Genomic DNA, 21968 nt, shown 5'->3' with positions numbered 1-21968 from the left:
GGCAATGTAAAAAACTACTTTTATATTGTAAATGCCATTTAATGAATAAATGATGACCTAAGGTGGAATAAACTTCCAATTTCTAGTCCTGCTTGGCTATTATATCCACGTGAATAGCACTACACTAGATAAGGAGATGTGCTCACAAAAATGGGCTGATAATGAGTGTGCTCTTATGTATTAGTTAACCATAGCAAAGGTAGCTGATGTGATTACTGATTCTCTTTACCTTTAATTTTTCTTTTTATTTAATGAGTCTTACAACCAGAGGAATTCTGTGCAGCTAAGCAGGACTCCCGGTTTCTGATCCTGATCTGATCTGATCTCCAAGCAGCGAGCTTGGAGAAGACAACCCATGCATCTGTAGCTAGTCCTGCTGCTGTCTGTGGGTGCCTGGAGAGCACTGCAAGTCTGAAGCCTCAGCAAGTGCGCAGTTCTTCTGAAACATTTTGGGATGGAAACACAGCTGTACTTCTATACTCCTTCTACTTGAAGCAGAATACGTAGAAGAGGGTTGAAAAAAATCTTCTTTAAYGGTCTGCTGCCTAGCCCCCCTCCAGGGGTTTTCAGGCATGTCCAGTTCAGGCAAACACTGAGACAGGTAGTCAAGGAAATGTGACCCCACAACTTCTTGGCTGCTGCTTAGTTACTGCACAAGCTCATCCAAGTTGTGATCATCAGGCAAGAACATCTTGTCTATACAAAATACAATTATGTCATAATCTTTCTCTTTACTCGAGATAGTCCTGTCACAAAWGAGGCACCTTCTTAGTGTAGCACAGAAGATATTAGCACTCCAGTAGCCTTTATTGTGTTGATTCAGTGTACAAGTTTTAAAAGAAATTTAGGTTTGTCTGAATTACAGAAAAGACTCCAAAAATCGCATCTGGTAACTTTCGTAAGAGTTAAACTGAGTAAAAATACCTAGGGAGAAGAATATACATGCCTCACTGTGTAATCATTGTAATGTAAACGCTTTTCTGTTCAAGGGCAATCGGTGATATGTAGGTATCTTTGTCATTCATCTAATTTTGCTTGTGTGAAGTCGGGGCTCCATGGTAGTCACTGGGAATTTGGCTGATAATTTTAATGGGCCAGGCTTCTGATCTTCTGTTCATTACTGTAAGCCTACAAAATTCACAGAGTTTGAACAGCCCCAGTAAGACCAGAGCATTCCAGACAGACTAAAAACTGTCTGTCATATTTGGACAGTTCCCTGAATCCAGAGGGACAACATTTAACGTCAGAATGATTTAACCTTTATATTTCTCAAAAGCTCAAGTAATGTCAACTCCAGTCTACAGTGAATATAGACAGAAAGATAATAAGCTTAGTGGGTTCATATTTTATAACTATCAAATGTTTTCTTACCAGAGTCATAGCGGTCTGAACTGCTGAGTTTATACAAGTCCATTTTAATTTGCTTGAAGGTTAAATATTAAAACAAAATAGGAAAGTTAAATATTAAAACAGAGGAAATAAGTTTAGAGCAGACCACTTCATTCTTTAGCAGAGTTTATAAACTAAATTTGGAGGAGAAAAAGCCCAACTGGATTTGAAATTTCCATTTATGTAGAAATCTAAAAATAAAGATGCTTAACCATGCTATTTAATTTTAAAGACTTTCAAAAGCCTTCTCCTTTCTTACTAGTCTAATAGTGTCACAGTGCTTTCAGTTTAACAGATGGCATTTTTAGTAATAGTAACTTTTGCTAAAATCAGTAGATTAATTTTCAAATTTTGAGAAAGCCCAAACTCTTACAGTATAAAAAAAAAAAAAAAAAAAGAGAGAGAGAGAGAGAGAGAGAGAGAGAGAGAGAGAAACACTGTGTAGATCAGATCAGATGCAGCTGCTGGAAACTTCAATGTATGTGTGTGTGTATGACATCTTTTCCATGCAAAACCTATAGAAAGATAGACTTTGCCTTTCATTGTAATTTTCCTGCTTTTTGTCTGTCATTCTTTTACTCTTTTTCATCTTACTAGCACAGATTGGAAATCAACCTTCTTCTGGAGAATGCYAGACAATCCTTTGGATATATAATATTATCTGTAATCTAACAGGATTTTTCCAGTGTTAAAGTCTACCGGATCTGCTCCTTGAGTGTACTGAGCACATTATTAATCTAAAGCATGTGCTTGTTGAATTTCATCTTTAACATGCAGTAAAAATACCTATGTCTTTATACTGAATAAGTTTGATGTGCTTTAGTGCCCGTAAGTGATGAAGAGGAAGGAGGTATTCTCTTTGATAACATTGCCAAATCTGCTATTGATCGCTTCGACACCTCTTCTGGATCTGTACAGCTGATAGCTATCAAACCTGTGGCACTACCTGCTGTTCATGCTGCATCAGACAGAAGCCAGGAATCTGCCATCATTAATGGAGAGGTAAGGATGGCTCAGAAACGTGTCTGCTGTTTCCTTGGCTATGTCCAAAAGTAGCAGAATCAGGCCTGTGATGGTGGAGGAACAGTTGGAGCACTTCACCCTGGTGCTATATAAATTTCCATTAGCATTGTAGACTCTGAGGTCTGAGAATTTAAGTTCTGCACTTCCATAATGCACCTATGAATGCATGCCACCTTAGAAGAGTCTATATTTGATATTCATACGTTCTTAATATCCTTCTCTTCTATCATATTCATTTTAAGAAAACAGGAATAAAGGCAGAGAATAGAATTTGTGAATTATGTGGCTGAGCTTGGAAATACCATCCAAGTCCCAAACTCTTCTTTCTTTATTGAGCAATATTTCTCATTCCAAACAAGGTAGAACAGGACCATGGCTTTGCTCAGTCTGCACTTCAGCCTGTGCACAGAGGGTTGTTTACTGAGAACAAAGTATGTTGGATTCAAGTGCTGACCAAAGACTATGCTTTAATTCAAAGACTTACATGATTATTCATACTTTTTAATGTACATTTCATCAAGAATGGTCTGTTTTGCAAGGGACTGGGGAATTTATATAGTTGTTAAGCATGATGGTGACAAGCCAAAGGGGTGTCCAATTTGCAAACTCATACTGCAAAAGTCATTTAAGGATCAGCCAGAATCATCCTGTTTTATGGTTTAGAACCAACACTGAGAGCTGCCATTAGAAACAAAGTAAAAGACGGTGTTGTCAGACTTCCCATTTGGGCCTCGATTAGAGCAGTCTCTCATGTTTCATTCTGTACATATATTTTAAGCCCTGATGTGCCACAGACTTCCTAAACTTCGAGCAAAGGCTCATTTAGAATTCAGCACCTAATTTCTGTTAAGAGTCAGTTATCTGGAAGACATTCCTAATGCTGTGTTCTACTCTACATACATATCTTGGAATTTGTGAGAAGATTGTAGAATTTATCTCTTGAAGCAGAGATTCCAAGTAAATTACTCATTTTCACACAAATGACAATTTGAAGCAAGAGTGAAATTTTCATGTAGACTCCTATCCCTTAGAAACATCCAAAGGAACCTGGCCTGTAGCAGGTCAGACCAAACACCCATTTATTTCAGGATCCTGTCCTTGACAGTGGCCCATAACAGACTTTCAAGGAAGAAAATGAATAAGAGGAACATAGGAGGATATTTCACCAGAACACTTTCCCAGCCATCCAGGACTAATTGTTCAAGGGTTTATGTAGTTAGAGGTGGTGTCGGTACTTCCTGGACCCTACTGGATTTCCCAGTGGTGAATTCTCCCCTTTGCGCCCAGAAGCAAGCATGGCATTGGGTCACGGTGGTTGGCTAACATCATCAGTGTTTTTCTTCAGTGGGTGTGAACTGAGTCACTGTTGTGATGGTACATAGTTTTTAGGCTAAAATTATTTAACCATCTGCCAAATCATAAAAATACAGCAACTCTGTTCACTTGCAGTTCCTTACTGCTTACAGATGGCATAGTGTGGTAGAAAAAACGCTCTGTAAAATGACACATGCAGTGCATCAAACACTTTAACAATACCGTTTCAAAGTAATCATCCCGGCACCATCATTTAGACATGTTTTTGCCTTTTAGGTGAACAAAGCTTTGAAGCAGAAGTCTGATATAGAACATTACCGCAACAAGCTGCGCTTGAAAGCCAAGAGGAAGGGATACTATGATTTCCCCCAGGGTGATAACAACAAGGGGCTGACAGAGAGAAAAAGGATGTATGAAAAACCCCCAAAAGAAATGGACCACATTTTGGATCCGGATACAGATATATCATCTCCATTTGCTGAACCCAAAAGCAGGTGAGACTTTTTATATGCAAAGCTAGTCATCTAAGAGGAAAGTTACTGTCCAGGGCTTGCACGGAATCAAAAGATTCGTTCTTAATGAGGAGAATGTTTGTTCATTTTGATTAGTTGGTCTCTCTTACTTTATGAAGAAAATTGATACAACCTGTGATTATTTGTGAAAGTATGTTGTTTGATAAAACTGCAATGTGAGTAAAACGGAATAAATGGAAAGGCAAAAGAGTAGTGAAGGGACTATTGCAAGTTCTTGTGAGTCATTTTCAAAGTAGTCTAAATAGAAAATGTGCTAGTAATTTTTTGGTAATGAAARTGACCAGGAAGTTAGCATCTGATTTCGTTCTTTTCCAGAGTTCAGTGGTTTCAGTAAATCCTGCAGTGATGTCTGTCAGGATGTGTATGTACCTTTTATTGGTGATGTTTCAGGGTCTCTGACAGAGAGTCATAATTTGCTCATCTATGATGTGCAGCAGGTGTATTGTATAGCAATACTAGTGCTTGATTAACATTATGGTCTCTTGAAGTTGGCATACCAAGTGTTCATCCCTCTATTTTAGAAAAAAAGAGAGGGGAGAGTACAAGATACCTGCTGATTCTATCTGAGCCTACTGTAGATGGGTTGGCTGCTGGTGCTCTCTGAAACGCAAACAGACTTGATAAAAAGAGGAGATCACACCAGTCTTACCCCAGCACAGCCTAAAGGAGGAGTGGCACAGTATGCATATTCCTCTTTCTTAGGAGTGGTGGAGGTGCAAAGAGAGGAAAATTACTGAAGAGTGTGTTTGCCATTACACCTCCCACCACAAGGGCTCTGCTTTTTGTGGCAATAAGGGACCAGAAGCTGATCCAGGAGAGGAAAGGAATATTTAAATACATTTCTCCTGGAAATTCCTCATGCATTGAGATGGTGTTTCTTCTCATTTTCTGGAAAGTTCAGACCAAAGTTTTCTTGTGAGCTTAGACTGTGACTGCAACCGCAGCATCAACGATCACACAGTTTTTGCATGCAATACAGCGTTAGCAGTTACCTCAGTGCATGCAGATGAAAAAGACTGTAATGGGAATGCTGARGCAGTGTTGTGCACTGGTCAATGAAGAAAAAAATTCTGTCAGAACTTTGTCATGTTCGTAGTGGAGGGTCTAGGGCATCATTTCCTTGTGCAGGCTTCCAGCAAGGGAGAATTGTATTACTCCAAATGCACTGAAAAATTAAAATATTGAACCGTAGTGTGCAGTAGTCCTATTCTATCTGCACAGTCTGTCCAGGGAGTATAAATTAAGCAAGGAGAAACTTTGTATACAGTGAAGGGCTGAAGCCTTACTTCAGATGTTTATTGTGCATCATATGTCATGTAGGAAATGCTTAAGATATTACACATGAAGCTTTAATACTAACCATCTGCTTTTTGTTAAATATACTAATACTTGTTTGTTCATGTGCCAGTGTGCTGAAAGATCCTGGAATATATTTCTCCTGTGTGCTTTTTGATGTGTTGTGTAAACCTGTCACAGTCTATTTAAGATACTAATCACTGTCATAATATAAACTGCTTCAAGGCCGGCATATTGCTGTAAGGGAATGATCCCATTCTGTGGCTGAACTACAAAAGGCTGAACGCTGGTTTACTTGCTGTATAGTCTGTATCCCTATCCTATCTGTAGGAAAGGAGAAGAACCATGTCTGATATGCCTTCTGGAAAGATGCAGAGCGTTTYCAGAACTTCTTGCAGACAAACTAGTTCTATTCTATAGTCCATGCTGTAATCGCTACACTAAGACCTGCAGCCTAACCTGATATGTTGCAGCATGGCTGACAGCATTATTGTCTTAATTTTGTAAGTAGCAGTAAGATGGGTAAAATGACATACTGGTGGAGGAAAATCTTGAATAATATTGCAAAGTAATACAGTTTTTGGTTATGGGTAAATGAATCAGTATAATTTTGTTTTCACAATGAAATAAAATCGGTTTTAAAGCAACTGAGGATGGCATGAAATTGAAAAGATTTGTTCTGTAGCATCTTCTGCTTTATATCATCATCTATAGCATTATAATTAAAGCAATTAAAATCTTGTACTTTAAAATGCTTTCTATTAATTTTTTAATAATAACATTTAGGAGCAACTAAAAGATTTGAAGATTTCTAGCGAGAAGACCTGTTTCACTCTTTTTTTATTCTGTCTATAGTCTACCAACTTAAATCACACTATTATACAATTTTCAAAATGCATCAGAAAACAAAGATGCAGTTAACTACAGTATTCACAGTCACCTTTATGTATTCAAGCTTTTTTTAGTGGTATTTTAAAAGTTATTTACAAAATATCAGCAGTAAATAATTTGATTTGTTAAGAACCGTTGGCTTTGTGCTCTTAGTTTCTTTGAGTCTTCTGTACCGTAAAATTCATGTTTTAAAATGTTCCAGTTGTATTCCCAGCAGACACTTGCTAACCCATTTGAATGCCAGTTGTTAGTGTTCGTATCTCCTTTCTCATTAGGAAAACTTCCTTAAATGAGCTAATTGGCAACCTCAAAGCAAATTTAAAAAGCCTACTGATGATAGGCACTATTCTGGGTTTTTCCTTAATAGTTTGTAATCAGGTCAAGAATCTGCACATATTAAAGAGCTGCATACTTGAATCCGTTAGAAAATATCACAACTRCATCAGCTAAGATTCATAGACCTATTGTAAAACATAAATTTAATATTTTAAATATTAAACATAACATAAATATTGTCAGGTGTAGTTAAGGCAGGCTCCCCATCTTTTCTGGTAATATTAGTGCTATAGTCTTTGGAAGAAACAAGGTTTATTGCACTTTAGGTCTTCTCATGCCCYTTCTCATCTCCCTCCCCCCATCTCCCACCTTATTTTTCTGATTACAGATCCACTGTGTCCTTTATGTGCTCATATAGCTTTCAAATAAAGTGCTTTAGTTATTCAGTATCATATTTATAGGGGAAATTTATAATTTATTCCAAACTTCCTACTTGTGTTCTGATTCGGCAGTGCCTTCGGGACTTTCAAACGTGTTCATGAGAACTTGAGTAAAGGTTCTTGAAAACCTCTTTGAAATTAAATACATGCTTGAGTAGTTTGTTTAATCAGAAATATGAAAGTTGGTCAATGATGGTTCTTGTCCTACCTTTTTTCCTTTCTGTTCAAGTAAACGTCTGCGATTTTGGAATTCTGCAAACCAGTTTCTGCTACTCTAATTGGTTACAGCAACAAGTTCTGTTAACTAAATATGTAGTATATAAAGAATTATTTATTTTTATTAGAGAATTAATCTGAATTATATTGTCTTTCCATTTCAGTGGTGGTTTCAAGAATGAAAGGTTAAACTATGAGGTCTCTGCGATGACCAAATGACACAGAGCTCCCTTTTAAATCCCTGCTTTCAACTCTTCTCTGATTTCCACAAATTTATCAATCACGACTTAAAAGCTGTGATGCTCTGATGTTTCCTGCCTTTGTTATTCTCTCTTACTGTCGCCTCAAAACCATCCCACCACTATGCTGGACACCTTACCACAGCATCCCCAAAACTGCTGAAGGAAGTAGCTGGTGAGGAATTGATTGGCCAATGGTCTCATCTCAGATCTAACTGCTATATTCTTAGTCTACTGTGTGTGGTCTCACCTGAAAGAAACTGCTAAGATTGACAGRATGTTTAAACAGTGACTGGCTCTTGATATATCTGGATTGTAAAGACTTTTTACAATCTTGAAAATGTTATGACCAGCAAGAAAGCTATTTGAGTACCTAAAGGATACAGCGGATTCGTAATAAGGAAAACTGCAGGACATAGGGAGAGAGAGATAGGAAAGGGCGTGGAAAGATTCCAATTTTGGAAGATAGGGAAAAGTGTGAGTCATTGTGGTTGCTCTTGTTGAAGAGATCTGTGTTTCTGAAGCCACCTTCCTGTTGGATAATAGGATGAGCAAAGCCCAGAAAGACAGGTCTGAAGAGACACAAGTGAGAAAAAGAAATTAAGTGTCATCACTGTCAAACCTAGAAATGTCCTAGTTTTGTAATAAGAAATGCAATCTTTTGCCTTGCTAGAACAAATTTACTTTATTCATTTTTGATCTTGTCTAAAGCAAAAATGTACTTAGACGAACATGATWTACTAAGAATGTTTTTACATTCTTCGTATAAGAATGTAGGTGTAAACTAGGCACGGTAATGTCATGGACACACTTTTGGGGTACTTACTCCCAGAACATCCTTGGGAAACCCCAGAATTAGTTTACATTTCTGGTCAGTCTGTTAGGGTTAGTTGGTAACTGGCAGCTTCAAGTGTCAGAAAAAGGAACAGCATCTCCCAAAAGGTGTGGATAGTTGTCCATCTGTAGACACTGAAGAGGAAGCCCATGACTTCAAAATCTGTGTCGTTACACCTTTGCTTATCTCTTATCATTATCTGTATAGAGTGGGCACCAGGGCTGGTCCTGTGGGGCCCAATTCCTGGTGGAGACACGCATTCCTGGTAGCACAATGCAAGCGTTGCAGCATAAACATTCTTCTGTTGGTGTCTTGAGGAAATTGGTATAAATCTTACCTTGCAAATGGAGATTCGGAAGTGTGACTAGACATAGCAGTACAAGTTCTGTCACTTCACTATAAACAGCGTGAGGTCCACTGTACAAAATGAGCAACACAGAGACATGTTAGATTATGTGGTCTGCTTTTAATATTTTGAACACAGTAATTACACAGAGCAGAAAAAAGAGCACAATCAGGTAAAGATAACTTCAGGTAAAGGGAACTCCATATTAGACACTAACAAAGTGATAACTGTGTTAGTAAATGAAGCTGGCACGTCATTATTTGATCAGTGGTTGATCTACAATGGGATGAGGACTTCTGTGATACATGTAAGAAAGTGGCTAATGCCCAGATAAAGCATGACAACAGCATCCCCTAAACTTTACCGGTTTACGTGTGGCCTTCCTAAAAGATGCAGTTTGAAGCATGAAGTTCCTGTATCACAACCAGTCTTGAAGAATTTGTATACAAATATGTTCTCCATCTTACATCTTTCTGACACAGCTACAACTACAACTAGTTGTGTCAGAGAGATTACAGGATATTTTGAGTATTGAGTTTTGGGTTTTTTTTTTTCTAGCACCTTTATTTTCCCTTGCTCCTGGAGGTCAGGGTGCCGAGAGCTCAATGCACAGGGATGTCTTTGCCTTAGTGCCACTCAGAGCTATGCTGGAAGCAGTTTAATCTAAGGGATTACAGCTCTTTGATAAAGCTGTGGCCGATTACCAACCTGGCTATTTCAAACCTGCATCTTGCAAGCAATTCCTTGCCACTGTTGTCTTTTTTACCCACAGCTTTGCTGAGTGTCTGTTTCAGTGGAGTTTTCCCCTCCCTCTCCATTGCTCAGGATCAGAGATGAAAATCATTGCTCCTCACCTGAGTGTGTGAGGGCATTTCTTCCTCTCTCTTGCCATGCTTCCCTTCTGGTGCTCTTGAGCCCATCTTCAAAACTGAGACTTCTTGGCAGCACTCCTGTAGAGCTGCCCAAGGACGACTCTGTCATATCGTTTGATGACAGCACCTCAACAGCTCCGCTGGCAGGGGTATGTGCAAGGCACAGCAGTGCTTTGATCATGCTACTTTCTCTTGGGTCATGCTGCCAAATCTTTCCTTGCTGAATGATTAAACTGTCCACTTGGACAACTAGAAGAGGATGGAGGGAGGATCTCAGTTTCAGACCATGGAAGTAGCTATACTACTTTAACTTTGCATGGAGATTTCTATCATCCATGAAAAGCCAGGTCTGTCACAGCATCTTTAACTAACAATTTTCGTATCTTGAATTTTAGGTTTAGTTTTGATTCTGATATGTGTAACTGTTACTGTGTAACTTGTAAGACTTGGCTAATATCAATTTTGTCATATTTGGATGCTTAAAGCTGGATGCTAATATCTATACTTTGGCATCTAAATAAAGGTCTTGTAATCTGTAGCATCCATTGAATTGATAACTTTGTTTTAATAGCACCTTTTTATTTTTTATTAACATAAATCACAACAGCTAATGCTAAAAGGGTTCTGAAATCTTCTTGGAACATATTTCATCTGATAAGCCCCCACATATGAGGTCCATGTTCATTAACAGTAAACAAAATCTATTATCTCCTCCATAATGCTACTGATTTCCAGCAGTTCTGTATGCAGAGAATGGATATCCTGTTATAAAATGGCATTTTTATGAAACTCATCATTTTAGAATAAAAATTAGTATGGAAAACTACCGTGTGTAATTTTCTTTTTGTTTTCATTCTAGTTTTTTCTTGTTTGATATTTTCTAGGCAACAGATGAAGAACTCTGTGTACAGAAGCAGGCAGTCTTTGAACAGCCCTAGCCCAGGAGAAACCGAAATGGATCTTCTGGTCACCCGAGAAAGACCTAGACGTGGAATCCGTAACAGTGGATATGATGTAAGTTTATCGAATAAATTCAGTGAAATTTGTTCAGCAAAGTCTTAATTTATTCCTAAAGATCGGAAACAAGTGATAAGTTACAAGCCAGAGTGCCACTGGAAACTTAACATTGCAGTACATTATATGCACTTAGCCTCCTGAGAAAGACTCAGAATATAGAACATGGACTCTTTCATGTACTTTGTAGCTGCACATTGTTTTACGCTCTGAAATATTAACAGAGCTTTCTCCTTGAAACTCATTATTAGCCAAAATATTTATTTCTAGATGTAGATAGTTCTTCTGAGTATGCAGACACTTACAAGATATTGAGCTTTTTTCCTTGTCTGCAGTTAAAATCCTCTACTTGTTCTGTTCCCCTTATGCTGCTGTCTTGATTCAGAAGATTGGACAACAGCCTTCTGGGGATTTCATTTATTTACGAATGTCAGTACTTTGTGCAAAATCACCTATTTACAGATATTGGCCACATTTCTGTTCTCTTCTTACTACTTCAAAATTGGGAGTGTTTTGAAGAGGTAAAGAGCAAAAACAGCCAGAGGAGATCTGTTCTGGTTTATGGTCCAAGGAACTCACGTGGTGAACACAGGCTGTCTTGTGCAGTCTGAACATACACTGAGTACAAGCTGACAGTGCATGCACCCAGAATGAGGATAAAAATAATTTATATATTAAGGTAATACAGAATTTTTCAGTTCATTGTCATGTATACAACTGGCTGTAGCTCAGCCAGCCGTGAAGATCAGTTCCTAGAAAAGGGCTAAATATGTTTGGAAAATAAGGAAGTTATCTGGTTGCCAGGCGTCCTGTGAACTCTGAAGACAATAAGCATTTTGTGTGAGAATTAATCATTAACTCTGTGACTGTCAGGATTGCATATTTAGCAAGGTGAAAAGATTTAAACAAGGTCAAGGAATATATTCAGGAAAGTTTAAATCTTTTAAAGAATTCTTCAGGGAATATTTTATGTGCCAGATTTCTTAAATGACTTCCTGCATTTGAAAACTTCCCATCAGATTACATGAAATAATACTGTGCCATGTGACTGGGATAATTATCAATTTTTTTTTCCCTATCAAGATCTGAGGATCTACATTTATATATCTGTTCTCATAGAATATGTAACTTTCCATATTGTTCTGGAGTGTGCATTCTACTAAACATCTTTCTATAAATGGATTGTTTATGAGCATTACCTATCTTTGAATTTTAAGTAACCCCACCAAGGTTTAGTGTGGTAACCTTCACCTAATAAGTAGATTAAGGAGAAAGTGCTAACACATTTATTACTTCCAGCAAGTTCACAGACAATTTTGACTAGAGCAAATGCTATAATGAAAACGTTTAGAACCTTTGAGCTACTAATGAGCTTTACACTAGGGCAGAGAAAATGTAGGCCATTTTGATATAAAAGCATGCAAATGACCTCGTTATATTTATCTACAGATCAATATACGGAAAAAATTGCTGGTAACATTTTATTAATGCAGTTACATTGATGCAACTCCTCAAAAACTTCTGAATTACTAATGTTCGCATGATGAATTTTACTGATATAGTTGCAGTAGCAGAATTTTGCCAATATATGACAAGCCAAAAATGTATAACCTCTTTGTCTCTCAGCACATGGCTTTCTTCTGTTTTCTTGTGTAATTCTAATTCCTTGTATTGTACAGTAACTATGTATGAACAATAGCTGAATTTTTATGATGGCGACATTAATGTATATTGGCATCTACTTACAATCCTGAGGTGTGAAGGATTCATACCTTAGTTGGTATGAAAGCAAATAGCATAAATTAGGTGATAAGATGAAATAAATTTTAAAACTTGAGTAGGTGTATCTCTGCCTCTAGTCTCTTCCAAAATCTTCATGCTAACTTTGATATTGATAAATCAAAGCTGACTTAATTTTGACAGCTATTAAAAATTCTTTATATGATATATTTTAGACATTTTTTTCTTTTATAGGATAGGATCAAAAGATACAGCAGTGTAATGACTTCACTAAGAGATTGTAGTAGAGAACCTGATTTACTTCATTGGGTATTAATAGATTTCTTGTGGGATTCCATTCACTGATATTTTTACAGTCATAAGGAAATAGAAGAGCTACAATTATTAATTTTCAGATTGGGATAGTGTAATTGCTGAAGCTCTTTAGTTGCACTTATACGTAGAAATCACTTTGTATTTTATCATCATGTCTAAAATTTATGTAATTTTTATTTATATAGAATGTACAGCAATTTCTATTACAATGCCAGTAACTTTAAACAGTTAAAACAGACTCAGATTTTATTTGCTTTTGGAGTTTTTGATTTTCTGTAGTTTTCTTTTCTTTCCTTCTCTTTCTTTTTTTTCTGATTTTGGAGCACAGATATGAGAAAATGGAAAGGAAGCTTGGATCTCCTTGAGACAGTTGGGTCCTGTCATTTCAATTATTTGTTCCTATTTTCTGTGATTCCAAATTTTAAAAGCTTTATGTGGCTTGCATTTTGACTACTTTGAACATTTTCTTGTTTCTGGCTTAGTGAGAGGCAGCTTCATATCCAGACATAGGCAGAAAAAGGGATCAGACCTCATTTTAGTAACTAATTGAAGTAGTGAAATTTTTTAAAATGATCAGTTTTCAAAGGTGGTGACGGTTCTCAGTGTGAATGGGGAACTGAGCTCCTTTTGAAATCTGGCTCTTAATCTCTGGAGAAGCAGAAATGCAGTTTAAATAGGGAGCTCAAGTATCATTTTCACACATTATGAGTATCCTACTAATGTAAAAAAATAAATGCAATGGTGTATTGCTTCAAATGAAATTTAATCACCATCTAAAACTAGATGATATTATAATGAAAGGGCAATATGGATGAAACATATAAGATAGGCATAAAGTATCTTTAAAAAGCTGCTGGGGTAGTACTATTATAAAGGAATAATATTTATTTGTAAAAAGCCTGGTCTCTGTTAGTAGCTCCACAGACTAAATCAGATGGTATCACTGAGGTTAGTAGCAAACTGACAGAGTATCACCTGTTTAGTACCCTGAGCATGCTTTACCTGCACCTAAAGATCTGAATCGAAATCCTCTGGCAGTGTGCGTTACCATGATTTCGCTGACRGTAATCTAATCACACATTTTCCCAGTTCATTTTCCTTTGGCTTGTTTYCTCATGACTGACTGCAAAGCTGCAAAGCGCTTTACTGAGCACCGTTCTGCCACAGGATTCCTCGCTGGCACTTAGGGACTGTTAGAGCTCTCAGATGTGCTAATTATTCACTGTACATCCCAGAAAGCACTAATGCACRTTTAAGCAAGCGCAATAACTGATCTTACACATTTGATTTACACATAAGTAAATCTAGTGGTTGGATAAAGCTCAGAATCCGTCGCTACTCTTAGTTTAACAGCAGATTTTTAAGAAACGTCTGCCAATATTTGACCTTAACTTTTTTTTTTTACACTAAGCAGTTATGTTTGTATAGTCTTTTCTTAACACTACTCATGTTAAATTCTAATATATAAATGGCTAATTATTGACCTAGTTTTTACTGCTATATTTTTCATTAAGGACAAAATGTAGCTGTATTTTAAYAGCTAAGAGAGAAAACAAATTATGATCTTTTATTTAAAGTTTATTGTCAGTTCTCAGACTAAGTATGTAACTCTTCTCTGAATAGTTGAAAATGGAAAAAGAAAGTTGGTTAGATATTTTTCTCTATAGATGAAGAAACACTGTGGTTGTTCTATAGTATGTATGATCAATGATACACAGCTTGCGAAAGATTGTGGCACGGTGTCTGATCTAGCYGGGTATACAGAACGTTACTGCACTGTTACATGAAAAAAAATGTGTGCCATATCAAGAGCTACAGAGCACTCAAGTAAATTGTCAGGGCAATACTGGAATTTTTAATAAGAGTATCCTGCCGTATTCTTTTATTTGTGACTACTTTAAATGCTATTGATGAATAGATACTATATAGAAGGAAATGCATATACTGTATCTATGCTTCCAGTTATCGTATGAGATTAAATCAATTTTACTGATCTTAAAGTAATTGTAAGTAATTGTAAATAATTAACCTTTTTCAAGGTTACCTGTTTAAAATGAGTTTTGAAAAACTATGTTCTGTAAAACTAGTCTTAAAGAAGATTGATGAAGTTACATATTTTACCTTCAAGTTCTTAAAATCTTATGACTGAATTTTTCTCTCTTGGTTTTAGAGACAAATTTTGACACGCAGAAAGAGTTGAAAWTTTAATTTGCCTGCACGCTTGCTGGCCATCATTACATTGAATATCCGTTACTAAATATTAGTTGCTTACTTTCAAAAGCATAGCACTTGTTTTTCCACAGCTTTAGATCTTGCCCAATGTAACTAATAATAATGATAAATGTGTTGGGAGGGTGAAGTCCAAGCTAGAACCTACTTTCTACCTACTTTTTGAAGTGTAAGTTACTTTATAGGCACTAAACAATGAAAAGTAAGCTTAACAGTCTTCTAGAAATAGTGCTCTAGGTATTGAATTTTTTTTATAGTTGTTGATTTTTAAACATTTTGCAGTAGCATTTTAAAAAAGATTTGACAAATGCTTATTCTATGGAATAACATTCTTTGCTCTACACAGATCTGCCACTTAATGCCTGTCATGGTATGTTCAGGGGAGGCATTTTCACACCTACATTAGCAGAGCTCATTGGCTCTCTTCCCATTACTGTTTCATATCCTTGGATTGGGTCGGTGTCGGGAACCATGGGATGGTTTGACGCAGTACCTTCATCAGCTTATTCCATATTCCAGAGCCCAGTAAAGGCTGAAATATGCTTTTGGGGGAGGATTCTGGGCCCATCTGCTTTCTGTGGATCCTGTTATGCTCATTAGCATGTATTATCATATTAATGGTACAGTTATAGCTTGCTTTTTTCCTCCTTCTAGACAAAATACTCTGAATTTCCCTGCTGATGAGGTTACAGGAGTAAGTCATGTCTAGTGTATAGCAGGAAAATCTTTTCAAAAGCTCTTGTACTCCTCAGGTCTTCAGAGGCTGTACAATTTACTTCTTTTGSAGAAAAAAAGCAGGAGAAATTTTCATGCCTTACTTTGGACATGGGGTACAGAGGACTGGGACATAAAATACTGGTCAGCATGTATTACCCTAGTGAAATAGCATTGAATATGGACGTAAGATGGGATATTCTTCCTTATCAGTCCTCTGAGCTGACACAACTGCTATCCTGGCTCAGACGGCAACTGTTGATGCTACAAATTTTTTATGACATTGTAGAATTTGTGGCATAGAGATAAAGTCTTATCTTTAGAGCGCTGTAATTCTTCAGTTCAGATCAGCTTTTTGAGGGGCTGAAAAGGAAGAAAGTGTATTATGGATATTCAAAAATACCAGCCTGTCCTCAGGAATAAGTATATCTGATGTTTCTTTATCACATAGTGACATGCGAAAMCAGGAAGAGCTGTCCATTTCTAAATATTATACTTTGTCCTTTTTCACAGAATCACAGAATAGGTAAGGTTGGAGGGACCTCTGGAGATCATCTAGTCCAACCCCCCTCCAACCTCCCTGCTCAAGCAGGGTCACCTAGAGCATGTCAGACAGGGTTGCATCCAGGYGGGCCTTGAAGATCTCCAGAGAAGGAGACTCCAYAACCTCTCTGGGCAACCTGGTCCAGGGCTCTGTCACTCTCACAGTGAAGAAATTCCCCCTCACGGTCAGGCGGAACTTCCTGTGCTTCAATTTCTGCCCAYTGCCTCTTGTCCTGTCTCATGGGACAACTGAAGAGTTTGTCTCTGTCCCCCTGACACCCTCCCTTCAGGTACTTATACACATTGATAAGATCCCCCCTCAGTCTACTCTTCTCCAGGCTAAACAGGCCCAGCTCTTGCAACCGTTCCTCATAGGGCAGGTGCTCCAGCCYTCTGATCATCCTCGTAGCCCTTCGTACCTGAACTCTCTCCAATAGCTTCATGTCTCTCTTGTACTGGGGAGCCCASARCTGGACACARGACTCRAGATGAGGCCTCACCAGGGCTGAGTAGAGGGGCAGGATCGCCTCCCTCGACCTGCTGGCAACAGTCTTCCCAATGCACCCCAGSATRCCRTTGGCCTTCTTGGCCACAAGGGCACATTGCTGGCTCATAGTCAACCTGTTGTCCACCAGCACTCCTAGGTCCTTCTCTGCAGAGCTGCTCTCCAGCAGGTCAGACCCCAGCTTGGACTGGTGCCTGGGGTTATTTCTCCCTAAGTGTAGGACCCTGCACTTGCCCTTGTTGAACCCCATGAGGTTCCTCTCCATCCAGCTCTCCAGCCTGTCCAGGTCTCTCTGAATGGCAGCACAGCCCTCAGGTGTGTCATCAACCACATCTGCCTTTCACTTGCAGATTTCTGATCTGGTCCTGAGGTTTGCAGCCTGTAAGACTTTGGAATTTCTGTTACATTATTTCCRTTTTATTCTATGATCACATTGGCATCCAAGTAGACCAAGCTGTGAGGTGTGTGATTATAGCATTTCAGAATGTGATTTCTAACCTCTGGAAGTTGGCAGCAGCTTTGYGGATATCAGCTAGTATCCTTTAGGTTGGTATCATCCATGGGGAATGGAAATGCAATCTCCTCCTCCAAGTTAACTGTGAAGGAAATATGTCGGTACTGTTTTGTGAGTACATCACAAGGCATTCTCCAATATTCATTGATCCATAGCATAGMGTATCAAGTTGGGATAAAACAGTTATGTTCGTGAAGTCTGTATTGTCCTAACTGATTTGAGGGTGAATGATGGATTTTTATCAGTCATTTTGATACTTATGTCCAACATATCTTTTAATTCAGTCTCGGTCCATTGCCCACTGGTGCTTCTCAGTTCACTTGTCTCCATGTGTTCTGTAACTTTGAATCAAAGTAACTTTGAATCAAAAAGAGGGAGTAATACAAAAATTATTMCTCAAGTATAGAGGTCCTTGAGTAACTATTGTAGTGTTACTAATGGCAATATCGTAGGGAACAGTTGCTGCTTATAAAGAAGGTCCGTATCTTAAATGGTGAGAAGCTGTACTCAAATTCACCTGCATTCTGTAAGAGTAGGATGGACTGATCCTTGGGCAAGACCCTGGGAAGAGTATTTCTGGCATCATTCGGTAAAGGATGCACCGTTCGTGTTCAGCAGCTGACAGAATAGAAGTGCTCTCTTTTGGTGGAAACTAGCTTGCCTGAAAAGGTTTCCAGAGCTACATATAAGTGTTGTGTTCCACATGAAATGGCAGAAACTTCCGGCAGAGGGCAGGAATGACAATCGTTTTCTAGCTTTTTTTCCAACTTGATTTTCAGTTGTGTTTGCTAGTTAACCACTGCAATTTGAGTGAGTTACAGCAATACACTCTTCAAAACTTGGCCTAACTAATTCTCAAGACACACAATATCTCACGCTACAACACAGATGAATCATTGTTAGTGAATTTATTCGTGTCATTCTGTTACAGAAACCTCATTGCACTGTACACAATCAAGAGAAAAAAATCTTTCGTGAAGATTACAATTTCAAGCTTCAGGCTAGCTTGTTATTTCTGTTTTTACTTATATGTATAGAAGGAATTACTGTGGGAGTATTAATCTTCAAGTTAAGATATACTAGTACYATCTGCTCATTAAAATTATATGCTTCTTTCACTCTTCCTGAATAAGTTCTGAGTAAATGTCTGTGTGACTAGTATTCAACCAGTTAACATAACTAAGCTGAGTTTTCTKCAAGGGCCAGGATCTAGTGACATTATTGTTGATATTCCTGACTGAGTTCCACAATGTTCAAATAAAAGCAGTTATGTTCAGATAAACTCATAAACTATAATCCCTTTGAAATCATAATTTGTGAGAATGAACAAAAGAATTTCAGTCTATGCATCTGTAACAAGTGGTAGTAGTATTTAGGGAGCTATAGTCTTCCTGGTACAGTTGTATTTCCCATTAATCCGAACAAGCAAGAGAAGACTTCATATGTTATTGCTAATTGTTTTTAGGTGMATCTTTAACAATTTCATCTGCTACAAATTATGCCTGCCATTTTTGCAGCAAACAATTAAGAATATAAAAAAGTCATTGATTGAGTCCCTGGCTATTATAATCACCTGCATCATGTAACTCCTTTCAAATATTTGTCAAGCATCTATATTGTAACGAGTTTGATTTTGTGCCCAGTTTATCATCTGCATTTGAGAATATATTTTCTGTGAAGCAGCACAAATACTGTCTTATAAAGCTTCTGTGTGTGTGTATGCTTTTATTCCATTCTACAGACTGAGCCTGAAATTATAGAAGAAACGAATGTTGACCGTATCAACGAGCCTCGAGGTTATATCAGGTCCCGTCAAGCTAAAGGCCACTCAGAGACCTCTACTTTAAGTTCTCAGCCTTCAATAGATGAAGTTCGACAACAGATGCATATGCTCTTAGAAGAGGCTTTCAGTCTGGCCTCTGCCGGCCATGGAGGGCAGAACAGACAAGACGCTTACAGTTCAACACCGCACTTACCATACTCGGAGGTGGTGACAAGTGCTCCTGGTACCATGACCCGACCTAGAGGAGGTGTACAGTGGGTACCAACATACAGACCGGAAATGTATCAGTACAGTTTACCAAGACCAGTAAGTGAAAATTCTCTTTAATGTACTGTATTATCAAAAAAATATTTCTACTCTGAGAGACGTATTTTAGAGATGGAGGYCCATTTGCATACTTAAGAGCTTATGTAAAACCATGTTTACAGTAAATAAATACAGTTGTGTGTTTGTGTGTATTCTTACCCACACTCATCTCTTGTCTGAAGACTCCTAGTATCTATTTTAGCAGCAATGCTTTTTTGTGTAAATTTTCCTTGGGAAAGGAAAACGTTGTGCAAACCTCCAGACTGATCAACAGATCAAGAACTTGTTTAATTGTCTTCTCCTGTTCCTCAAATGCATGCTAGGGAACGATTTGTTTTTGTAAAAAAGGATATATACACAGCTGGCTATGAATCATTCATCATTTATGCATGAAGTCTGTAGCAACAGAGGGGACCAGCTCTAATAATCAGAGTGACCCGAAATATGGTCTAATATTGACAGACTTGCAGCTATAGCCATTGACTTGAGACTCAAAAGACAGTTTAGTTCCACAGGTTTCTCAGATGACCACATGTAAGTCACTCTTCATGTCTCATTATCTAGCCTCAAACTGTGGCTAACATTTCCTTATTTCACAAAAGTAATAAAGATACTAAAAACTGAAGTCCATGGATGGAATTTGGTGTTGGAATTTTGTAAGTACATAGACAGCAATAGCAGTAGTACTATACATTCTCCTGACAGGTTATACTTCCCATGAATTCCCAGTTATTGTGTGGTAATACTCACCAGATGCAAATCTAAACCAGGCTGATTTCTGCCGGATGAGAAATAGCCAACCTGGCAATATCAATGTGAAAAACAGACCTTGAAAATTTTGAAGTTTTTCACTTTAAGGCTCACTTTTGTCAGCAATGAATATTTTTTTAGAGAATGCATTTCATATTGAGTTGCTAATTCCTACTAGAGTAAGACAATAATGCAGAAAAATGTCCTTGTTTCAAAATAACTATTACTATGACTTCTTTCTAGGACAATAAGAAAATGAAATAAGGTCTGCTGCTTCTAAACTATTGCGAACATACCTGAAAGCCAGTGACACTGCATGCAAAAATTCAGATTGGTGCTATTTAAATAATGCTATAGGTTATTTCTGGCACTTTGAAGTTTTTCTCTTAAACTTTATACAGCATATAATCGTATTTTATGGTTAGAATTCAATTAGAAGGTTATGAGACAGCTAATGGCTAGTCGCATTACTTCGACAGTTGGAGAAATCTTTTTAGAATAAAATGAAAGATATACAGCTACAGATTTTTAATATTCATACTGTTTTCCACATCATGGCAAGTGATATTTTTTAAAAACATGAATTTAGGTAAGATTTTATGACAGACTTTTTCAACTATCTGCTGTATCTGGAAGAAAGTGTTGGAATTGTAGACTATTCAAGCAACACTAAAATTCCATTTTTATTTWTCTAATTTGAATGTAGAGTTTAACTGTGTGGCTCCTTTCAATTCCACGGTGAATACTTTATGTTTCATTTTAAAACTTATTACTCTTCTCAATCAGCCATGTATTTTAGGACCATTAACCATTTGTTTACCTTTCTGGGGTTTTGAAGATAATTTTAAATAGTAATAATTAATATCTTAACTGACCACCACAGACTAGGATTGTCATAGGCTACTGGAGTTTGGATTAGGACTGTTATTTTATAGCTTTCTGCTAATCAGAATAAAATATGCTTTCTGATTTCACAAACATGAACTGAATTTAAAATTAACTAGGCTGGTTATTGATTTATTCTCAAATGGGTAAGTAGGCTCGGAACTGAAAAATAAGCAGCTGCAAAGTGTACAAAAAGTGACCAGTGAGAAGGAAGCAAAGTAGCATATGCAAGAATTACTGCTGTCAGCCTCTTATCACCTGTTTGCCTGCCTAGGATCCCTTCAGGTCTCGATCTTTGTTCAGGAAATCTGGCAGAGATGCGGGAAAGGGAAGCGCTAGGGACTGGATTGGGYCAGGCTACAAGCAGGGCAGATGATGTGACACCGGTGGGTTGGCTAAAACATAGCAAAGGTGAGAAAAGCAAGGAGTTCCTGTCTCTTGGGGGTCGAAGCTCAGAGAATTGAGAGATGAGTGAGGAGCCACAGGCTGGCCTGGGGATGAGAGGTACAGGAGCACTGAGGTATTAGTTATATGGGGGAGGGTATTACCTCTGCATGCCAAGAATTATTTATTTTTGCCCTTTCTTAAAATTCAATTATTAGTGGCAATTAAAAGGCAAAATTAGCAATGCTAGTATAATTTGAAATCTGGATTCAAGAGCTTTTTGCTTGCTGAGGTGGAACAAATGCAGACACTGGCTTTACCTTTGTCTCTATAGATAGAATGCAAGCCAAAGATCTGTACTGCATCACTTTCTTCTGCGATCTACAACTTTGCAATCCAGCTGGATTCTAAAATATTTACAAGATCTCACAAACTTTCCATTAGCTTGAGTGCACCCTTTTCAGAGGCAAGACTGAGATTTTATTATTGCAAAAAGACTTCATAGTTGATACAAGTACTGCCTAAGATTTCTAACACAGACCATCTCAATCTTTAGACAGTGCAAWCTGTAAGCAGATAGAAGCAAAACAGTGAAAATCTGCAGGCAAATCTCCAT

General features: G+C 37.7%; 2 protein-coding genes across 2 annotated transcripts in view; both read left to right on the top strand.

Moving 5' to 3' along the window:
* Positions 1-21968, top strand: part of HIPK3 (homeodomain interacting protein kinase 3) — a 413563-nt gene that overhangs the window by 211936 nt on the left and 179659 nt on the right. The window lies entirely within an intron of this gene.
* Positions 1-21968, top strand: part of KIAA1549L (KIAA1549 like) — a 69245-nt gene that overhangs the window by 35245 nt on the left and 12032 nt on the right. The window contains exons 12-15 of the mRNA XM_085300848.1: positions 2213-2391; positions 4003-4220; positions 10555-10684; positions 18986-19333. Of these exons, the coding sequence (XP_085156974.1) occupies positions 2213-2391; positions 4003-4220; positions 10555-10684; positions 18986-19333 (875 nt within the window). The remainder of the gene's footprint in view (positions 1-2212; positions 2392-4002; positions 4221-10554; positions 10685-18985; positions 19334-21968) is intronic.

Source organism: Rhea americana, unplaced genomic scaffold (assembly GCF_003343005.1).
Source record: "Rhea americana isolate MKP2758 unplaced genomic scaffold, rheAme1 scaffold_17, whole genome shotgun sequence".
Taxonomy (NCBI): Eukaryota; Metazoa; Chordata; class Aves; order Rheiformes; family Rheidae; genus Rhea; species Rhea americana.
This window is presented reverse-complemented; position numbering and strand designations above follow the sequence as displayed.